The 17,498-nt window shown below is 46.7% G+C and overlaps 1 protein-coding gene across 4 annotated transcripts in view; it reads right to left on the minus strand.

Annotated features, from left to right (window-relative positions):
• ZNF496 (zinc finger protein 496) overlaps window positions 1–11,956 on the minus strand; it is a 46,489-nt gene extending 34,533 nt beyond the window's left edge. For 2 of the 4 annotated variants that reach the window (XM_042249388.1, XM_027969179.2), the window contains exons 1-6: window positions 11,892–11,956; window positions 11,506–11,731; window positions 9,952–10,068; window positions 9,177–9,603; window positions 8,572–8,755; window positions 2,092–2,168 (exon numbers count right to left, since the gene is read on the minus strand). In XM_042249388.1, the coding sequence (XP_042105322.1) occupies window positions 2,092–2,168; window positions 8,572–8,755; window positions 9,177–9,566 (651 nt within the window). In that variant the 5' untranslated portion in view covers window positions 9,567–9,603; window positions 9,952–10,068; window positions 11,506–11,731; window positions 11,892–11,956. 4 annotated transcript variants of the gene reach the window in all.
• Between the last annotated feature and the right edge of the window lie 5,542 nt (window positions 11,957–17,498).

Genomic DNA, 17,498 nt, shown 5'->3' on the forward strand with positions numbered 1-17,498 from the left:
CTTTAGCGTAGTCAATGAAATAGAAGTAGACATTTTTCTGGAATTCCCTTGCTTGTTCTATGATCCAGTGGATGCTGGCAATTTCATCTTTAGTTCCTCTGCCTTTTCTAAATCCAGCTGTACATCTGGAAATTCTTGGTTTACGTACTGCTGAAGCCTAGCTTTAAGGATTTTGAGCATTACCTTACTAACACGTGAAATACGAGAGAAATATCAATAACCCAGATATGCAGAAGACACCACCCTAATGGCAGAAAGCACAAAGGAACTAAAGAAGCTCTAAGAGGAGAGTGAAAAAGTTGGCTTAAAACTGAACATTCAAAAAACTAAGACCATGGCATCCAATCCCATCACTTCATGGCAAATAGGGAAACAATGGAAACGACGACAGACTTTATTTTCCTGGGCTCCAAAATCACTGTAGATGGTGACTGCAGCCATGAAATGAAAAGACACTTGATCTTTGAAAGGAAAAGTATGACAAACACAGACAGCATATTAAACAGCAGAGACATCACTTTGGCGACAAAGTTCCGTATAGTCAAAGCTATGGCTTTCCCAGCAGTCATGTATGGATGGATGTGAGTTGGACCATAAAGAAAGCTGAGTGCTGAAGAACCGATGCTTTCAAACTGTGGTGCAAGAGAAGACTCTTGAGAGTCCCTTAAACTGCAAGGAGATCAAACCAGTCAATCCTAAAGGAAATAAGTTCTGAATATTCACTGGAAGGATTGATGCTGAAGCTGAGGTTCCTAAACTCTGGCCACCTGGTGCGAAGAGCGGACACAATGGAAAAGACTCTGATGCTGGGAAAGACTGAGGGCAGCAGGAGAAGGGGGGTGACAAGAGGATGAAATGGTTGGATGGCATCACTGACTCAATGGACAAGAGTTTGAGCAAACTCCAGGAAATGGTGAAGGCAAGAAAGCCTGGCATGCTATAGTCCATGGGGTCACAAAAAGTCAGACATCACTTAGTGACTGAACAATAACAAATATTACTTAGTATAAAAGTATAAGCAATCTTATACTTAGTATAAAAGTGTAAGGGATCTCTTGTGAGTATGAGATTCAACTTCATGTAAATTGAACTATATGTGAATTTACAGTTATGTAAAAAAATTAAAAATATATAAATTTCATGTGCACCCATGATCTCAGAACAGCATTACTCACAATAGCCAAAAGGTCGAAGCAACCTAAGTGTCCATCAACGAATGAACAGATAGACAAAATGTATTATATACATAGCAGGGAATACTATTCAGCCTTAAAAAGGAAGGAGATTCTGCACATGTTACTTCAAGGATGAACCTTGAGGTCATTACGCTTAATGAAATAAGCCAGTCATGAAAAGAAAAATGCTGTATGATTCCACATATAGGAGCTATCTGGAGTAGTCAAATCACAGAAGTAGTAGAATAGTGGCTTCAAGGGGCTGGGGGGTATGAGGAATGGAGGGAGTTACTTAATTTGTGAGGAATTTCAACTTGGGCAGATGGAGAAGGAAATGGCAACCCGCTCCCGCATTCTTGCCTGGAGAATCCCATGGACAGAGGAGCCTGGCAGGCTATAGTCCGTGGGATCTCAAGAGTCGGACATGACTTAGAGACTAAACCACCACCACCACCAGATGAAAAAACACTAGAGGTTGGCTCCACAACAATATCAATATGTTTAATATTACTGAACACTTAAAAACACTATATTAAAAATGGTTAAGATAGTATATTTTATGTTACGCCTATACTACCACAAATTTTTTAAAACCAAAAAAAAAAAAAGAAAAGATTTTCATGATGGTGATTTCTAGTTCATTTGGCAGCAACTATCTTCAACAGAGATGAAACAACACTGAATATCAAAATATACATCTTTTTTTTCACAAGATGCATATCAAGGCTCATTAGATATTAAATTCAGAATATCTCCCTGTATGTCACACTAACCAAAGATATATCAATTTTTAATAAGAAATATGAGTTTCATCTCCTTTGGATCATGTTCAGCAACCATCACAGTACATGATAGATACTGAAACACATGTGCCAAGCACTAAGGCTCATGAGTGATTGCCCCAGAAATCACTCACCGGGGGTAGCTGGAAGGTAGTCACCTGCTGTGCGTCCCTCAAACTTGCTTCCTGAAGAATGGAAGTATCTTGCAGGACTGAAAGAGATCAGAAAAGAATCCCATAAAAATCTGAGTCTCTCTTCTTACCTGTAGAAAGAGGATTACCAGATGATGTACGTAAAAAGCATTTGCAAACCATAGGGATTTCTACTGCTTTGCTTTCAGACATGTCAATGTGGGCTTTAAAACGCAATGCTTGGGTTTCAGTTGGCTCTGCCACAAACCAGCTATGCGACTCTGTGCAGGTGCAAGGACCTCAGCTCTATCATCCATAATATGAGGGAAATAAAGGTTAAAACTCCATGGAGTAAAAGGTCAGTAAGAGCTATTGGCAACAAAGACTTTGTGGGACTCTAGTGTCATGTAAATTTATACATTTTTAAGTTTATAAATTGCAAAGCTTCCTAAGGAAATCTATCTTTCTTATCTTTATTAGATGCTCCTGGAAGAGTGTCAATACCCTACCCACTAATCACACAAAAATGTACACAAAAAATGTAGAGTGTAGCATTGGGATCATCTCACTCTCCCTTATCCTGGGCTACCAAGAGACTCTGCTATATTCTCATGTGATTTTTCTCCCCTGACAAGCTCCTGCCTGCGCTTCTGCAAGAAGTGAGCCATATACCTGGCCTATGGTGCAGTCATGTCAAATGAGCTGTGTTTCACAAAGTCCTCCTTTATAGAATAAACTTGGAAGGATGCACTATCATCTCTCAGGTTAGAGAAAATTCAGGTTAACCCCAGCTCATAAAGCAAAATCAGTGCCAAATAGAAGCCAATGCTCCTCACCTTTCGCACCTGGGATGCAAAGCTTTCTGCAAACAGGAGCAGGTGTGACTACTTGGAACAAGAGCCTAAGACAGGAGCCAGCTCAGCCAGCAGTGACATTTGGGGAGCAGTTCCCTATGGGAGGCAGCCTCATCACTCTGCTGCCAGAAGCTCAGGGTTGGTGGGCATGGATTTGAGGAAGGGATTTTCTTAAAAAAAAAATATATATATATTTTATTTATTTGGCTGTGTCAGGTCTTAGCTGTGGCATTCTGGATCTTTTTTATCTTCGTTGCGGCATGCGAACTCTTAGTTGTAGCATGTGGGATCTAGTTCCCTGACCAGGAATCAAACTTGAAACACCTGCATTGTGAGCATAGAGTATCAGTCACTGGACCACCCAGGAAGTCCCTTGAAGAAGGGATGTTTTAATTTTGCTCTCATACCTACCACCTTCTGAGGGATAAAACACAGCCCTGCCCTACCTTTCAGCATGATAAATGAGCATATCAATACTTTGAGGATTACTCTGAAAAGCTTTCAGCCTCTAAATAAAAACTATATTTTGGGGAAAATCTTCAAGACTAGTAACTATATGGTTTTTACTAGAAATTCTTCCCAGTGATCAATCACCTGAACGTTTAAGGTATTGCTAATAGCTAACTCTCATCATGCTTTCTTTGTCCATTTATTATTGCTCAGGGAAATGGCAGCACTGACCCTTTTGACATGCAGCAGCTGGCTTATCTCAGAACTCTACCAGGAAGTGAGCAGGCTGACACAGTTCCTTAAGACCCTCTCAGACACACCTGTAGAACCTGTAAAACCCAGGCTGCTGGCATGGGCATGCATGCTAGGTCACTTCAGTCATGTCTGACTCTCTGCAACATTATGGGCTACAGACCAAGCTCCTCTATCCATGGGATTCTCCAGGCAAGAATATTGGAGTGGGTTGCCATTTTCTCCTCTAGGGGATCTTCCCAACCCAGGGACTGAACCTGCGTTTCTTGGGTCTCCTGCAATGGCAGGCGGATTCTTTGCCACTAGTGCCACCTGGGAAGCATTGTTTATCTGGGCAAATGGTTGTTTCTCATGCCTGTGATTGTGGGCTGAATTGCATCTTCACTGAATTCATATTAAAGTCCCAACCCCCAATACCTCAGAACGGGAATATATTTGGACATAGGATTTTTCAAGCAGTAATTAAGTTAAAATGAGGTAATGGGAATGAGCCCTAATCCAGTATGCCTGATGCTCTCATAAGAAGAGGAGATTAAGACACAGACATACATAATGAAGACCATGTTAGGACACAGAAATTTCTGTTGTTTCAGCTGCCCAGTCTGTGGGACTGTATTACAGCAGCCCCAAAACACTAGCACATCTGTCTTGACTTTCAACCAAGGAAAGGTTGGAGTTTATTTGATTTGTACAAAAATCAGTATAGTTTCACACATAAAGGAACGTAATATGTAACTTTTCTACACTCCAAAGCTTATTACAGTAAAGACAATTTCTGTGAATCACCAAGAATGGATTTCTGGTCTCCTTATACTTTCTTCTGCCATCTATAACTGTAGTACAAAGTGATAAGTCCACCTGAGCTAACACTCACACCATACAGGTCACTCTCTTCAACCTGAGAGCACCAATTTTTTTCCATGGTGATCACAACTAAAAATCATGGGCAGGGGACTTCCCTGGTGGTCCAGCGTTTAAGACTCCATGCTCCAAATGTAGGGGCTCAGATTCAATCGCTGATTAGGGAACTAGATCCCACATGCTACGCAGTGCTGCAAAAAAAAATCTTAAACAAAAAAACTCCCTGGACTTTCATGGTGGATCAGTGCCAAAGAATCCACCTGTCAATGCAGAAGACACACGTTCAATCCCTGGTCTAGGAAGATTCCACAAGTCTCGGAGCAACTAAGTCTGTGCAGTACAACTACTGAGCCTGTGCTCTAGAGTCTGGGAACTACAACTACTGAGCTCATGCGCTGCAACTACTGAAACACATCATAGGGTCTGGGCTCTGCATGAAAAGCTCATGTACCGTAACTGGAGAAAAACCCTCACAGCAACAAAGATCTGGCACAGGCAAAAAGAAATAAGTAAAATTAAAAAACAAAAAACCCTAGGAGTTTGCATGCCACAACTAAGAGTGTGAACGCCACAGTATAGCAAAAAAAAAAAAAAAAAAAAAAATTCATGGGCAACTCAGGCCCCCTAGTCAGTATTTTATGGGTAGCCAGGCATACCTCATTTTATTGCACTTTGCAGATATTATGTGTTTTAAAAAGTAAAGATTTTTGGCAACTCGGAATCAAAGCAATCTTACTGGTGCAAATTTCCCAACAGCATTTGCTTACTTCAAGTTTCTGTGTCACATTTTGAGAGTTCTCATAATATTTCAAACTTTTTCATTATTATCATATTTGTCACAGTGACCTGTGATCAGTGATCTTTGATTACTATTACTATATAGTAACTTTGGCTACTATTGTAATTGTTTGGGGGGCCATAAACTATGCCCACATAAGACAGCAAATTTAACAGACAAATGTGTGTGTTGTGCTGGCTCCCTCATTTCTCCCCCTCTTCTTGGACCTCTGTTCTGTGAGACACAACAATACTGAAATAAGGCCAGTGAACAATCCTACAATGGCCTCTGAGTGTTCAAATGAAAGGAAGAGCCACATACTTCTCACATTAAAAGATTTAAAACAGTGAGGAAGGCATATCAAAAGCTGAAACAGACTGAGGGACTTCCCTTGTGCGGCCCAGTGGCTAAGACTGCACTCCCAATGTAGGGGGCCTGAGTGCAATCCCTGGTTAGGGAACTAGATCCCACAAGTAGCAACTAAGAGTTTGCATGCAGCAATTAAAGATTCTGCATGCCACCAACCAAGTAAATAAATATTAAAAATAAAAAAAGCTGAGGCAGGCTAAAAGCTAGGCCTCTTGCATCAAACAGCCAAGTTGTGAATGCAAACAAAAAGTTATTGCAAGAAATTAAAAGTGCTATTCCAATGAACACACAAGAAAGTGCAATAGCCTTATTGCTGATACAGTGGAAGTTTTAGTGGTCTGGATAGATCAAACAAGCCACAACATTCCCTTAAGCCAAAACCTAATCCAGAACAAGGCCGTGGTTCTTTTTATTCTACAAAGGCTGAGAGAGGTAAAAAAGCCATAAATAAAATGTTTGAAACTAGCAAATGCTGTTTCACAAAGTTCAAGGAAAAAAGCTCTTCTCCATAATATAAAAGTGCAAGGTGAAACAACAAGTTATCCAGAAGATCAAGTTAAGATCATTAACGATGGTGCCTACACTGCACAACAGATTTTCAGTGTGGATAAAGCAGCCTTATATTGGAAGAAGATGCCACATAGGACTTTCATAGCTACAGAAAGGGCAATGCCTGGCTTCAAAGCTTTAAAGAACAGGCTGACTCTCCTGTTAGGCACTAATGCAGCTGGTGACTGTAAGTTGAAACCAATGCTCATTTACCATTCCAAACTCCTAGGACCCTGAAGAATTATGCTAAAGCCACTCCGTCTGTGCTCTATAAATGGAACAAAGCCTAGATGACAGCACATCTGGTTACAACATGGTTTACTGAATATTTTAAGCCCCACTGTTGAGACTTCCTGCTCAGAAATAAAGATTCCTTTCAAAATAGTACTGCTTTTTGAATAGTCACCCAAGAGATCTCTGATGGAGATATACAAGATTAATGTTGTTTTCATGCCTACTAACACAACAACCATTCTGAAGCTCATAGATCAAAGAGTAGTTTCAACTTTCAAGTCTTATTATTTAAGGTAAGAAATACATTTCACAAAGCTATAGCTGCCATACACAGTGATTCTTCTGATGGATCTGAACAAAGTAAACTGAAAATCTCCTGGAAGGGATTCACTGTTCTAGATGCCATTAGAACATTCATGAGAACATTTCCGGTGGTCTAGTAGTTAGGATCTTCCCACATAGCTCAGTCGGTAGAGAATCTGCCTGCAATGCAGGAGACCCAGGTTCAATCCCTGGATCAGGAAGATCCCCTGGAGAAGGAAATGGCAACCCACTCCAGTATTCTTGCTTGGAGAATCCCATGGACAGAGGAGTCTGGCAGGCTACAGTCCATGGGGTCATAAGAGTTGGACACGACTTAGTGACTAAACCACCACCACCAGCGCTTAGGACTCAGCGCTTTCACTACCAGGGCTCAGGTTCAACAGCTGGTTGGGGAACAAAAATCCCACAAGCCAGCATGGCCAGAAGAAAAAAAAAAAAACCACTCATGGGAAGATACCAAAATATCAACATCAACACAACAGGAGTTTGAAAGAAGTTGACACCAGTCCTCATGGATGACTTCGAGTGGTTCAAGGCTTGAGTGGAGGAAGAGATGGCAGATGTGGTAGAAACAGCAAAGAAACAGAATTAGAAGTGGAGCTTGAAGATGTGACTGAATTGTGAAAATCTTATGATAAAACTTGAAGAGTCGCTTCTTATGGATGAGTAGAGAAAGCAGTTTCTTGAGATGACATCTACTCCTGGTAAAGATGCTGTGAAGACTGGTGGTGAAATGGCAACAAAAGTTTTAGAATATTACATGAACTGAATTGATACAACAATGACAGTGAGAGGACTGATTCTATTTTAAAAAGAAAGAAGTTCTGTGGGTAAAGTGCTATGAAACAGCATTATATACTGTAGAAAAATTGTTCCTGAAAGGAATGATTCAATCGATGAGGCAAAGGTTAATTACTGTCTCATTTTAAGATACTGCCAGTTATCCCAACCTTCAGCAACTGCCATTTTGATGAGTCAGCAGCCACCAACATGGAGGCAAGACCTTTCATCAGCAAAAAGATTTCAACTTGCTGAAGGCTCACACAATGGTTAACAATAAAATATTTTCAATTAAAATAAGTACAATTTTTTGAGACATAAATGTTATTGTGCACGTAACAATCTACAGTGTAAATAAAAATTTCTTATGTACTGGAAAACCACAAGTTCATGTGATTCACTTTATTATCTCCATTGGACAGACTAGGACACTGAGGTTTGCAGAGTTTAGAAGCAAGACCTGGGTCACAGCTGGAGGATTAAAAGCCAAGTGTATCTGCTGCCAAAGCCAATTGCTTGTGGCCATTAGTGCACTTTGTACAGACATGGCTAGCCACCATTCATGCCCCAAGTCCTAAAGATATCACCCATTCCCTAGGGGGCATTTTTATATTTTCTTTCAACATTATAAAATCTTCAAAGCAGAAGCTATTTAGCTGATAAAAGAGATGTTCAGAGAGAGAAAAGGACATGGCTTTACTCAGCTCCCCATGCAGGCCCTATCTGGACAGTGATGGTGCCCAGCTATCTCCAAACCAACAAAACAAACTCAGAGATGTGCCCTCAAAGCAGCGAGATGATGCAGCGTCAAAATACACCTACTCACAGTAGAGGTCGCTCTGGGCAGACCTGGCACCATGAAAAGGACACTCTCATGAGATTCTCACTGAATTGTTGTAGGGAAGGACCAGACTCTGGAAAAGGTTCAGAGCCACTCAGGGGGGCAGGAGAGAACCAAAAATGTCAAGAGCTACTTCCAAGTGCACAGGGCCAGGTACAAACGCCCCTCCCCCACTCCCATGGGCACCCTACCTGGGTCCCCGCTGAGCTGGCCTGAGAGCCTGCTTGGAAGCCCAGGGCTCTGAGCCAGAGCTATGGGCTGGGCATCCTGGCTCTTTGCAAGGTCACTGTGGGGCTCTGCTGGCAGCTGCTCTTGCTCTTGGTCTGGAGGGCTGTCCCCATCGTCAATCACCACAGGGTCTTCACAATGCTTGAGCTGCAATCCCAGAGAGGGCTCTTTAGAGCTCGGTGGAGAGGTCCCTGGCCAGATGAGGACCAGCAACTGTGCCAGGGATTGGGCAAACTTCCCACTCCCTGGGCCTGCTGACCATTAACTCAACCACTAGAAGCACAGACCCACCTTGTTAAGGGCTATAAAGTGGGACGACATAATCATGTCACAAATTAGAGCCTTTAGGTAATGGATTCTGTCTTTTGGGGTTATCAAACTTCAATGTGGACATAATGAAAGCACATGGCTCTAGATGGAATTCCTCATCCCTGGCCAGGGAATACGTGACCCCACCAAAGCATCAAAGCGCAAGGCGGCCACCCTCTCCACATCTGCTGCCCAGTCCCACTCTCTCCCTCTCCCTTCCCATCCTCCCAGCCAGCCTAGCCCAGCCCCCTCTGCTCACCCATTGCCAGGGTCTCCCTGGCTCTCGTTCCAGGGCCTCCACAGCGGACACAGCCTGATCACCACTCTCAGGTTCCTGGGCCCGCACCCAGCCCTGGACCTCCCGGGGCAGGATGGCCAAGAACTGCTCCAGCACCAGCAGCTCCAGGATTTGCTCCTTGGTGTGCCTTTCAGGTCGCAGCCAGCCCCGGCACAGGTCCCAGAGGCGGTGTAGGGCCTCCCGGGGGCCTGCAGCCTCCTGGTAGCAGAAACGTCGGAAGAGGCGGCGGGAAGACTCGGGACTGGGAAGCTCACCCTGGGAGGAAGGGTTCTCTCCCGGTGGGCTCCTCATTTTCCTGGGCTCCTCACTTTCCTTTGGAGCCAAGACTCGGGGGCACAGGGCTGTGGGCATGATGGGATTTGATGGGGGTCAGCAGCAGAAGACGACCCTATTTCCAAACAGAAATCACTGGCTTCAATGTTCTGGTTTCCTGTAGTAGTTTTCTGGGGGTGGTGATGGGAAAAGTGAAAAAGCCCACAGAGATCAGCCTTTGGGAGAAGCACCAGGATATGTGACAAGTGTCAGTGTGGATGATCCTTACACAAAGGCAGAGAAGGAACAAACCCATTCCCAAAAGCATCATTATATGATTTCCCTAACTGAGGATTGGATGAACAAGGCAGGCAGTCCAGGAGAAAAGCAGTGACATTTCAACGTGGCACTGGTGTTTCAAGCATCCCAGGAGACCAATGGGGCCGCATGCAGGAGAGAGATGGTAATTAACACTCTGTGGTACCTTCGATGGCCAGGTCCTCCTGGAAGGGACCTGAAATGGACGAGTCGAGAAGGCCGCTATCTTGAGGCTTCAGAGCCAAAGTCACCGTCCTTGCCCTTGAGACCTTTACAAAATGAGCTGAAAAGACAAAGACAGACATGCACAGGAAAAGCCTTCAAAGCTTTTCCTTCAAAGACAGGAAATTCACCCTGCTGGTAGTGAGTGCTATCAGAGTTAGACCAACACAGAGCGAGTAAGCCTTGCTCCGTGGAGTATGCACCAGGAAGCAGGGAAGAAAGCAGACAGCCCAGAAGACACCCAGACAAAAGATGCGTGTGTGCATGCTCAGTTGCTCAGTTGTGTCCAACTCTTTGTGATGCGGTGGACTGTAACCCGCCAGGCTCCTCTGTCCATGGGGATTCTCTAGGCAACAATACTGGAGTGGGTTGCCACGTCCTCCTCCAGAGGATCTTCCCTACCCAGGGATCTAACCTGCATCTCCTGAATTACAGGCAGATTTTTTACTGCTGAGCCACTAGGTAAGCCCCCAAACAAGAGATGGGGAGAGTCAAAAGAGGCACATCCTGAGTTTACTAGAGAAAAATAACAGTAAGTATTTAAAAGCACCGGTGTTTTAAAAGGAGCGTCTATCCAATTCACTAAAGTAAATAGTGAATAGTATTACTGAATAGTAATTCTGAATAGTAAACTTCAGTATATATTTAAAGATGTCTGGACCTTCGACCTGGCCTCCACCCATCTTGCTTTCTCTTCTCTTGTCATCTTCAAACCACAATGAAGAAAACCACACACATCTCACATACCTTCCCCAGGTAGGACAGAGGTGGGGCACTAATGGCACAGCCTCCACATATGAAGAGAAGGGGCTCAGGAGCCCCTGCAACTCCTCAGTGAACATATGCAGGGCAACATCACAGTAGCAGCCACTAAACCAGAGTATGGGACCCAGGGAAAACGAATCAAATACGGTCCCACACAGTCCCCTCCCCCACCATCAGGCCTCTGAGATCCTTGGATGTGGTCCCCTGCTCTCAACACCCGGTTTAGGAGGCTCCCCAGCATGCCAGCACACATTACAGTTTGCCCCACCACCGGATTTCCTCCAGTGTCTGCTCATGCATCTGACACCCAATCTCAGCCCTACTCAACTCCACCTTCCCTGAACTCGGCCATCACACACCTCCAGGGCCTCAAGGTTCCTCAGGTCTGCACCCACCCTTAGTACTCTAGGGCATCTGGCTCTGGGCTTAGCCCATCATGCCTAACCAGAGAGCCGTGTTCCTGTCTCCCTGGCAGCGGCACGTAGGAAGCTCAGAGATGATGAGAGATGAATGAATTAACGTTGATTAATTCAAGAGGATCCAACAGGGGGCGGGGCGTACTTAAAAGCAGCTCTACGAGAAGGAACGGAGCTGGATGAGCTAAAAGGGAAGGGGATGAGCATACCGTATGCCAGGGAAAGGGGCAAGCTTTCCTTTGATCCAGGTTTCTCTCGCTTTTCCCTCCCTGTACACCCGCACCCACCTCCACTCTAGCCAGCTCCCGGCTCCTCACCTCACAGCATGGAACTCCTTCTCAGCGTCTACCTCAAAGCCCTCCGGCGGCGGAAGTCTACGGCGGCAGCTCCTCATCCTTCCAGCCCGGTCTCCCGGGTGTCCTTCCTGAGGCGGGTTCTCTGCAAGGGCCACTCTGTCCCCGGCTAGCCAAGACCCCGTCTCCTGCTCATCCAGAAAACCACGGCTCCGCTTAAGAGGGAAGAAGTGGGATCAAATGCAGGCGCCTGAAAAACATTTGTGTCAGTTTCATCCCCCTGCCCAGAGATTCAGAGCTCAGCTCTGTGAAGGGAAGCCGGCGCGCGCGGGGCTGGGAGCCAGGGGACCGAGGAGCGCGCAGTCGCGTGCGCGGGCCGCAGAAGCCGGGGCCGCCCGGGCCGCACTCACCTCCTCGCCGAGTCCCAGTTGGCGGGCCGTACAGGCCTGACCGCCTCCGGAGCCCGCCGGACGCTGAGGAAAGGAAAGGCCGAAGCCCTCCGGCTCCCTCCCCTGGGACACTTCCTGCTCCGCTCTAGGACCGGGGAGGTCTCCGCATCTCAGTGGTTCTCTCCTCCGCCCCCCGGCCGAGGTGTGCGCTAGGGGTGACATTCGACACCCCCGGCCCGGCCCGGCCGGCGCGCCCCGCCCTGCCACGCCCCGCTTCGCGCGCGCCCAGGCCTCGGCGCCTGGCCGGGGGCTTTGTGGGTCCGTCAAGCCGCCTCTGCCGGGCCTCCCCGCGGGCTTGCGCCGGGGGCGCGCGTCGAGGCGGGGCGGGAGGCAGGGGCCTCGAAGGAGCGTCGGGGACTGCGCCTGGAGGCGGGTGGCGGAGCGGCGGGGCAGAGAACCGGGTCAGCGGGAGGGCTCGCGCGGGTGCGCCCTGCTGTGGGCGGCCGCCGGTGTGGGAAGGTTGGTCTTGGGGCTCCTCTCTTCTCTGTTCTCCCCCTTGGGACTCGTACAAGGGGCTTGTTTACTCCCAGAAGGGCCGACCCGGTAGCCGAGGCTGAATGCTGGAGTTGGGAGGGGGAGCGGTGGAAGAAGGCTGCGGCGCACCGCGGGCCGTTACATTTCAGAATTCCCGTGCGGCACCCCCACCCCCCACCCCACGCCTGCAGGCCCAACCTCCTTCCAGCCGAAACCCCTCCTCTACTCTCGACCCGCGGCCGCTGGAGAGGCGAGGAAGGCTCGGGAAAGGAAGACTCACCTCCCTCCTCTGTCCTCTATCGGATGCCCTGGCTTTTGGAGGGTTTGCGGAGTTTCACAGCTACCCGTTACACGTCCCTTCTGGGCATCAGGACAACCCAGGGAGGGCCCAGAGGGACTTCTGTCCGTCTTGGCCCCCAGTGGGTGGTCCGGGTGCTTATTGCTCCCTTAAGTGTAGGGTGTAGCTAGCTGTTCACACGGGTCGAGTCGCAGCGAAGGCCAGGAAGTAAAGGCCTCTGGACGTCTATCCAGGGCTCCTTGGCACTACACTATGCTGAACATGTAGCTCGAAGACAGGTCTTCCGGGTACCATCCTTAATCTTCCAGGTTCTGGAGCTTGGGAGAAAGCATGTCTGGAGGTCCTGAGCAGAGCTGGTTGACACCAACACTTCTCTTTTTTCATCTGCTGAGCACTGAAGTTGAACTTTCCCATAGAAGAAGGCAAAGAGATGTCTATCTGGTAACGAGGATGGGCTTCCCAGGTGGCTCAGTGGTAAAGAATTGGTAAAGAATCCGCCTGCCAGTGCAGGAGCCACTGCATATGCGGATTGGATTCCTGGGTCTGGAGGATCCCCTGAAGGAGGAGATGGCAACCCACTCCAGTATTCTTGCCATGACTGAGCATGCAGACAGAGACTGGAGAGGATACACTACTGCAGATAACCGATGTCTGGTCAGATCAAGCAGAACAATACCAGTTCCCCTAAAGAAAGGAAGTAGGCTGGTTGAGCAGATGTGAAAGAGGTGGATGGACCGTGAAACTATTTATTTTTTGGTGGTGCTGCCTGGCATGTGGCATCTTAGTTCCCCAACCAGGGGTGGAACCTGCACCCTCTGAATTGGAAGCACAGAATCTAAACCACTGGACCACCAAGCTGGGGTCTGGAACTGGATTTCTTGGCATTGCTTTCCTCATTTCAAGGACTTGGGAGCCTTTTGTTTCTTCCTCTAAATAACAAATAATCATTCCTGAGTAAGGGAGTTAACAGGGAGCCGCTGTTTGGGATATGCTTGGATTCTGTGACTTTTGCAGGAGATAAAGCAAAGGAGTAGAATTCATTTTTGTGAACAGTGATTGGTCCCCCAAATGACAGCCAGGTGTAGGCAGGGTCTCCCGTCTCCCTGGAACCTGCAGATACCAGTGGGAACTACCCCTGTCAGATTTAACTGGATTCAACAGAACTCACGTGCACCCCTTTCTCAGGAGCACCAGCCAGGCACCATGGCTTGGAGGAGAGTTAGGGGAGGAACCAAAGATTAGCCAAGGCAGGTCAGACTAAGGTGCTTTGGCAAATAGTGCAGCCTGCCCTAAAAGTTCAGATGCTGTATGCCTGAGTTCCCAGCTCTGTGATCGGTTGGGTGAGGGAACTACCTGTTAAGTGTTGGTAATCTGAGCTCATAGTTCTGTCCACTGTTGTTCTAAAGCAGGTAAATTCAGAGCCCAGAAATCCTTAACTCACAGCATCAGATCAGTCCTCACTGCCCTGTCTAGTTCCTTCCCCTGAACTGATACCTCTCTGTGAACTGTCTCTTAGAAGCTTTGTGTTTATTTACTGCATTTTGCTCAATGCAGTGGTTATGAGTCAGAGCACCCAGGTTAAAACCTGCCTCGTCAATTCCTAACCAGATGATCTTGGCTATACTTAAACTTTCTGTGCCTCAGTTTCTTCACCCAAAAAAATGGATAATGCTGTCTATCTTACTGAATGTGTGGGGCCATTCAGTTATTTGACAAATGTGTACTGAGTACTCAATAAGCATTCATGGTGCTAGGTTCTATTCCAGGTTCTCATGGTGCATCTGTGAACACAGTTGGCTGAGGGGATTGGTGAGAAGGGCAGGACAAAATCAATAACGTGATCTGCTATGTTTGATTCGCACTGCAGAGGAAGAAGAACGTTGAGCAATATCAGGTAATGGATGCTGGGGATGAGCTGGGGATGGTTATAGTATTAAGAAAGAAGTCAGGGCAGGTTCCATTGTGATGGTGACATCTGAGATGAGGGAGTTGATCAGGCCCAAGCATGGGTGAAAACAGGGTCCCAAGTGGAGGCCACCATGACAGCAAAGGCCCTAAACGTGCAGAAGCACAGGGAGGCAGTTAGTGAGTGAGGGCCATGGTGTGTCAGCTTGGGGTGGAGGTGGGGAGGCAACTGGAGATCGTGGGAAGGTACTTTCTTTGACATCAAATGGGATTATGACAGATGACACAAGTAAGCAACAGAAAGAAAACCCTGAATGTAAATGCTACTTCAGGACCATTGAGCCATCTCAAAAGTAATGTTTCATTTGGTTTCTATTATGTTGCTGATTGAATGTATTTTTATAAAGTGCTTGCTGTGTGCCACCAATTTTGTCAACCTTGGGGAGATCATAGTGGATAGACAATCCTGGCTTTTAGGAGCTAGAAGAGGAATCAAATGAATAGATGGCATGAAAAAATAAAACAAGGTAAGAAGGAGCCTGCTAGGGTGGTTGGGTAGGACCTTCATAAGATAACATTTGAGCAGAGAGCAGGTGGAGGGCAAATTGAACAGAGGTGTGCAAGAAGATCATTCCAGCAGAGGAACAGCATATGCAAAGGCCATAAAGAAGGAGGCTTGTCCCCTGGCTAGAGAAAGGGGAGACTGGAATGGAGTGACCATGAATTTTACACTTAGAAGTTTTCACGTGAGGGCATGGCTTGATGGGGTTTTAATTTTCACTGTGCAGAGCAGATTGGATCTGAATGGAGGGAGGCAGAGGCTATTTTTGAAGCAGTCACAGAAATGCAAGCAGGACATGGCCCATTCCAGAGTCAAGCTGACGGAGGTGAGGCTGGTGAGCAGTAGTGGTTTCCTCCATGGTGTGCTACTGGGTGTTAAAGGAGTGAGAAACGTGTAGTTTTGGCCCCAGTTGGGTGATTGGAGAGTACGCCCAGGAAACTGCAAAACAGTTTTTGGGAAGGGGTTGGGAGACAAAGATGAGTTTTGGACTTGCTAGGTCTGAAATGCTCAAGACAAATAGCTATGATGGTTCTGGAAGAAAGCCAAGGCTAGAGGTGGAAATCTGTTGTCACAGCACACAATAGGAGTTGAGATCCTAGGATAGACTAACATGGGTAGAGGAGCTGTCTTGGAGGAGTTGAATAGGCCACACTAGCTTTGGAGACTAGAAAGAGAGCAGAGAGATCCAGAGGGGAAAAAGAAGAAAGGGGGAAGGGGGTAGGGGGAGGAGAAGGAGCAGCCACTATGAGGTGGAGAGAAGTCTGGGCAGTGCTGAGCCTTGGAATCCCATGCAGGCAAAGGTGTTTTCAAGAAAAAGGGATAGTCAATGAGGATAAGTGCTGCTGCAAGATCAAATGAAATGAGGAAAAACCACTGATAAGAGCATTGACCCATAGTATTTGGTATAGAGTCCCCCTGAGCAGAACAGAGGTAGTAGAGCTGTTGGGATGGGGTAGTTTGGAGAGAGAAAGGAGGTGAGGTAGTGGAGACAGTTGGGTAGGAAAAAGTGGCAGTAGCTGAGGGAGAATGGGTCCCATCTTAAAGATGGGAGAATTACAGTGTGTGGCTTAAAGAAGGAGGGGCTGGGCAGGAGCCAGGAAGAGCAGAGATGGGGGAAGAGGAGGCAAGGTGGTCTCTGCACCCTGAGCCTACCAGGGAGCAACTGAGTGGAAGTCCATGGTGGACGTACACAGACACTTCAGCAAAAGAAGAAGCAGGATGTGATGGTTTATTTTATGCATCAATTTGGCAAGGTCTCACACCCTATTGGTTTTGTTTCTCTGGAGATCCCTGACTGACAGGAAGGAACAAGAGATAGTAGAGATGTGAGAGCAGGAGGAAGGCATGACGCACTCACCTTGCAGAGTAGAAAGGTGAATGGACTGTAGCAAAGGAAACCGTAGATTATGCCAAACATGGAAAGTGAACTTTGCACCATAAAGTATCGCGTATAGCTTTCCTAAAAATGCCGTATCTACAAGGGCAGCAATTACGTCTTCCCCTGGGGAGAAGGTCATCATTCCACAGGATATACTTGTGGATGAATGACAAATACAGGTGTATAAAATGTGCCACCTTGTTGTCTGATTCCTGGACCAGCCACGTCTGGCTTAGCTGAGAACTTATTAGAAATAGAACCCTCAGGTCCCAAACACAGTCTGAATCATTAACCAAATACTAGGACTAGACTTTCTAGTTACTTGCAATTTGTTTTGTTTTGTTTTTTGGGTGAGTTGAATGGCATGTGGGATCTTAGTTCCCTGACCAGGGTTCGAACCCATGCCGCTTGCAGTGGAAGCTCCACTTCCACTTCCACCAGGGAGGTCCAGCTCTTTGCTCTTTGCAGTTTGAGAAGTTCTGTTGTAAAGGAGTCAGCATGATTCTGGGCAGAGTAGATGCTCAACAAACTATAGCTTGACCAGCAGTCCTAAGAAAAACAGTGCTGAATATTACTATGACTTATTCATAGACTTCTAGGAAGCAAGGACAATAGGGTTCTGACCTGGTACTCCAATATCCAGCAGAGGTTATGGCTGAAAAAAGGGCTCTGAGAATCCACTGAATAAAGAAATTTGGCTTGTTTAATTTTCTTGCAGTACAGGCCTCCCAGCTGTCACATGAAGGCTGCTCATCTGTTTTTATATTTTGTTTTGTTTTGTTCCTTTTGCCAAAGTCAAAAAGACTTTGAGAACTACACAAAGGTGAACATAACCAACTATTCAAGGGCTTCAGTGAAAGCACCTAAAATACCCAGTTGTTCACTGGAAAAGGGTGCCAAGGATGGAGGAGAAGAAGGAGGGTGTTAGGGAAGTAGGGGTCACTTGCACTT

This window comes from Ovis aries, chromosome 5, assembly GCF_016772045.2.
Source record: "Ovis aries strain OAR_USU_Benz2616 breed Rambouillet chromosome 5, ARS-UI_Ramb_v3.0, whole genome shotgun sequence".
Lineage (NCBI taxonomy): Eukaryota > Metazoa > Chordata > Mammalia > Artiodactyla > Bovidae > Ovis > Ovis aries.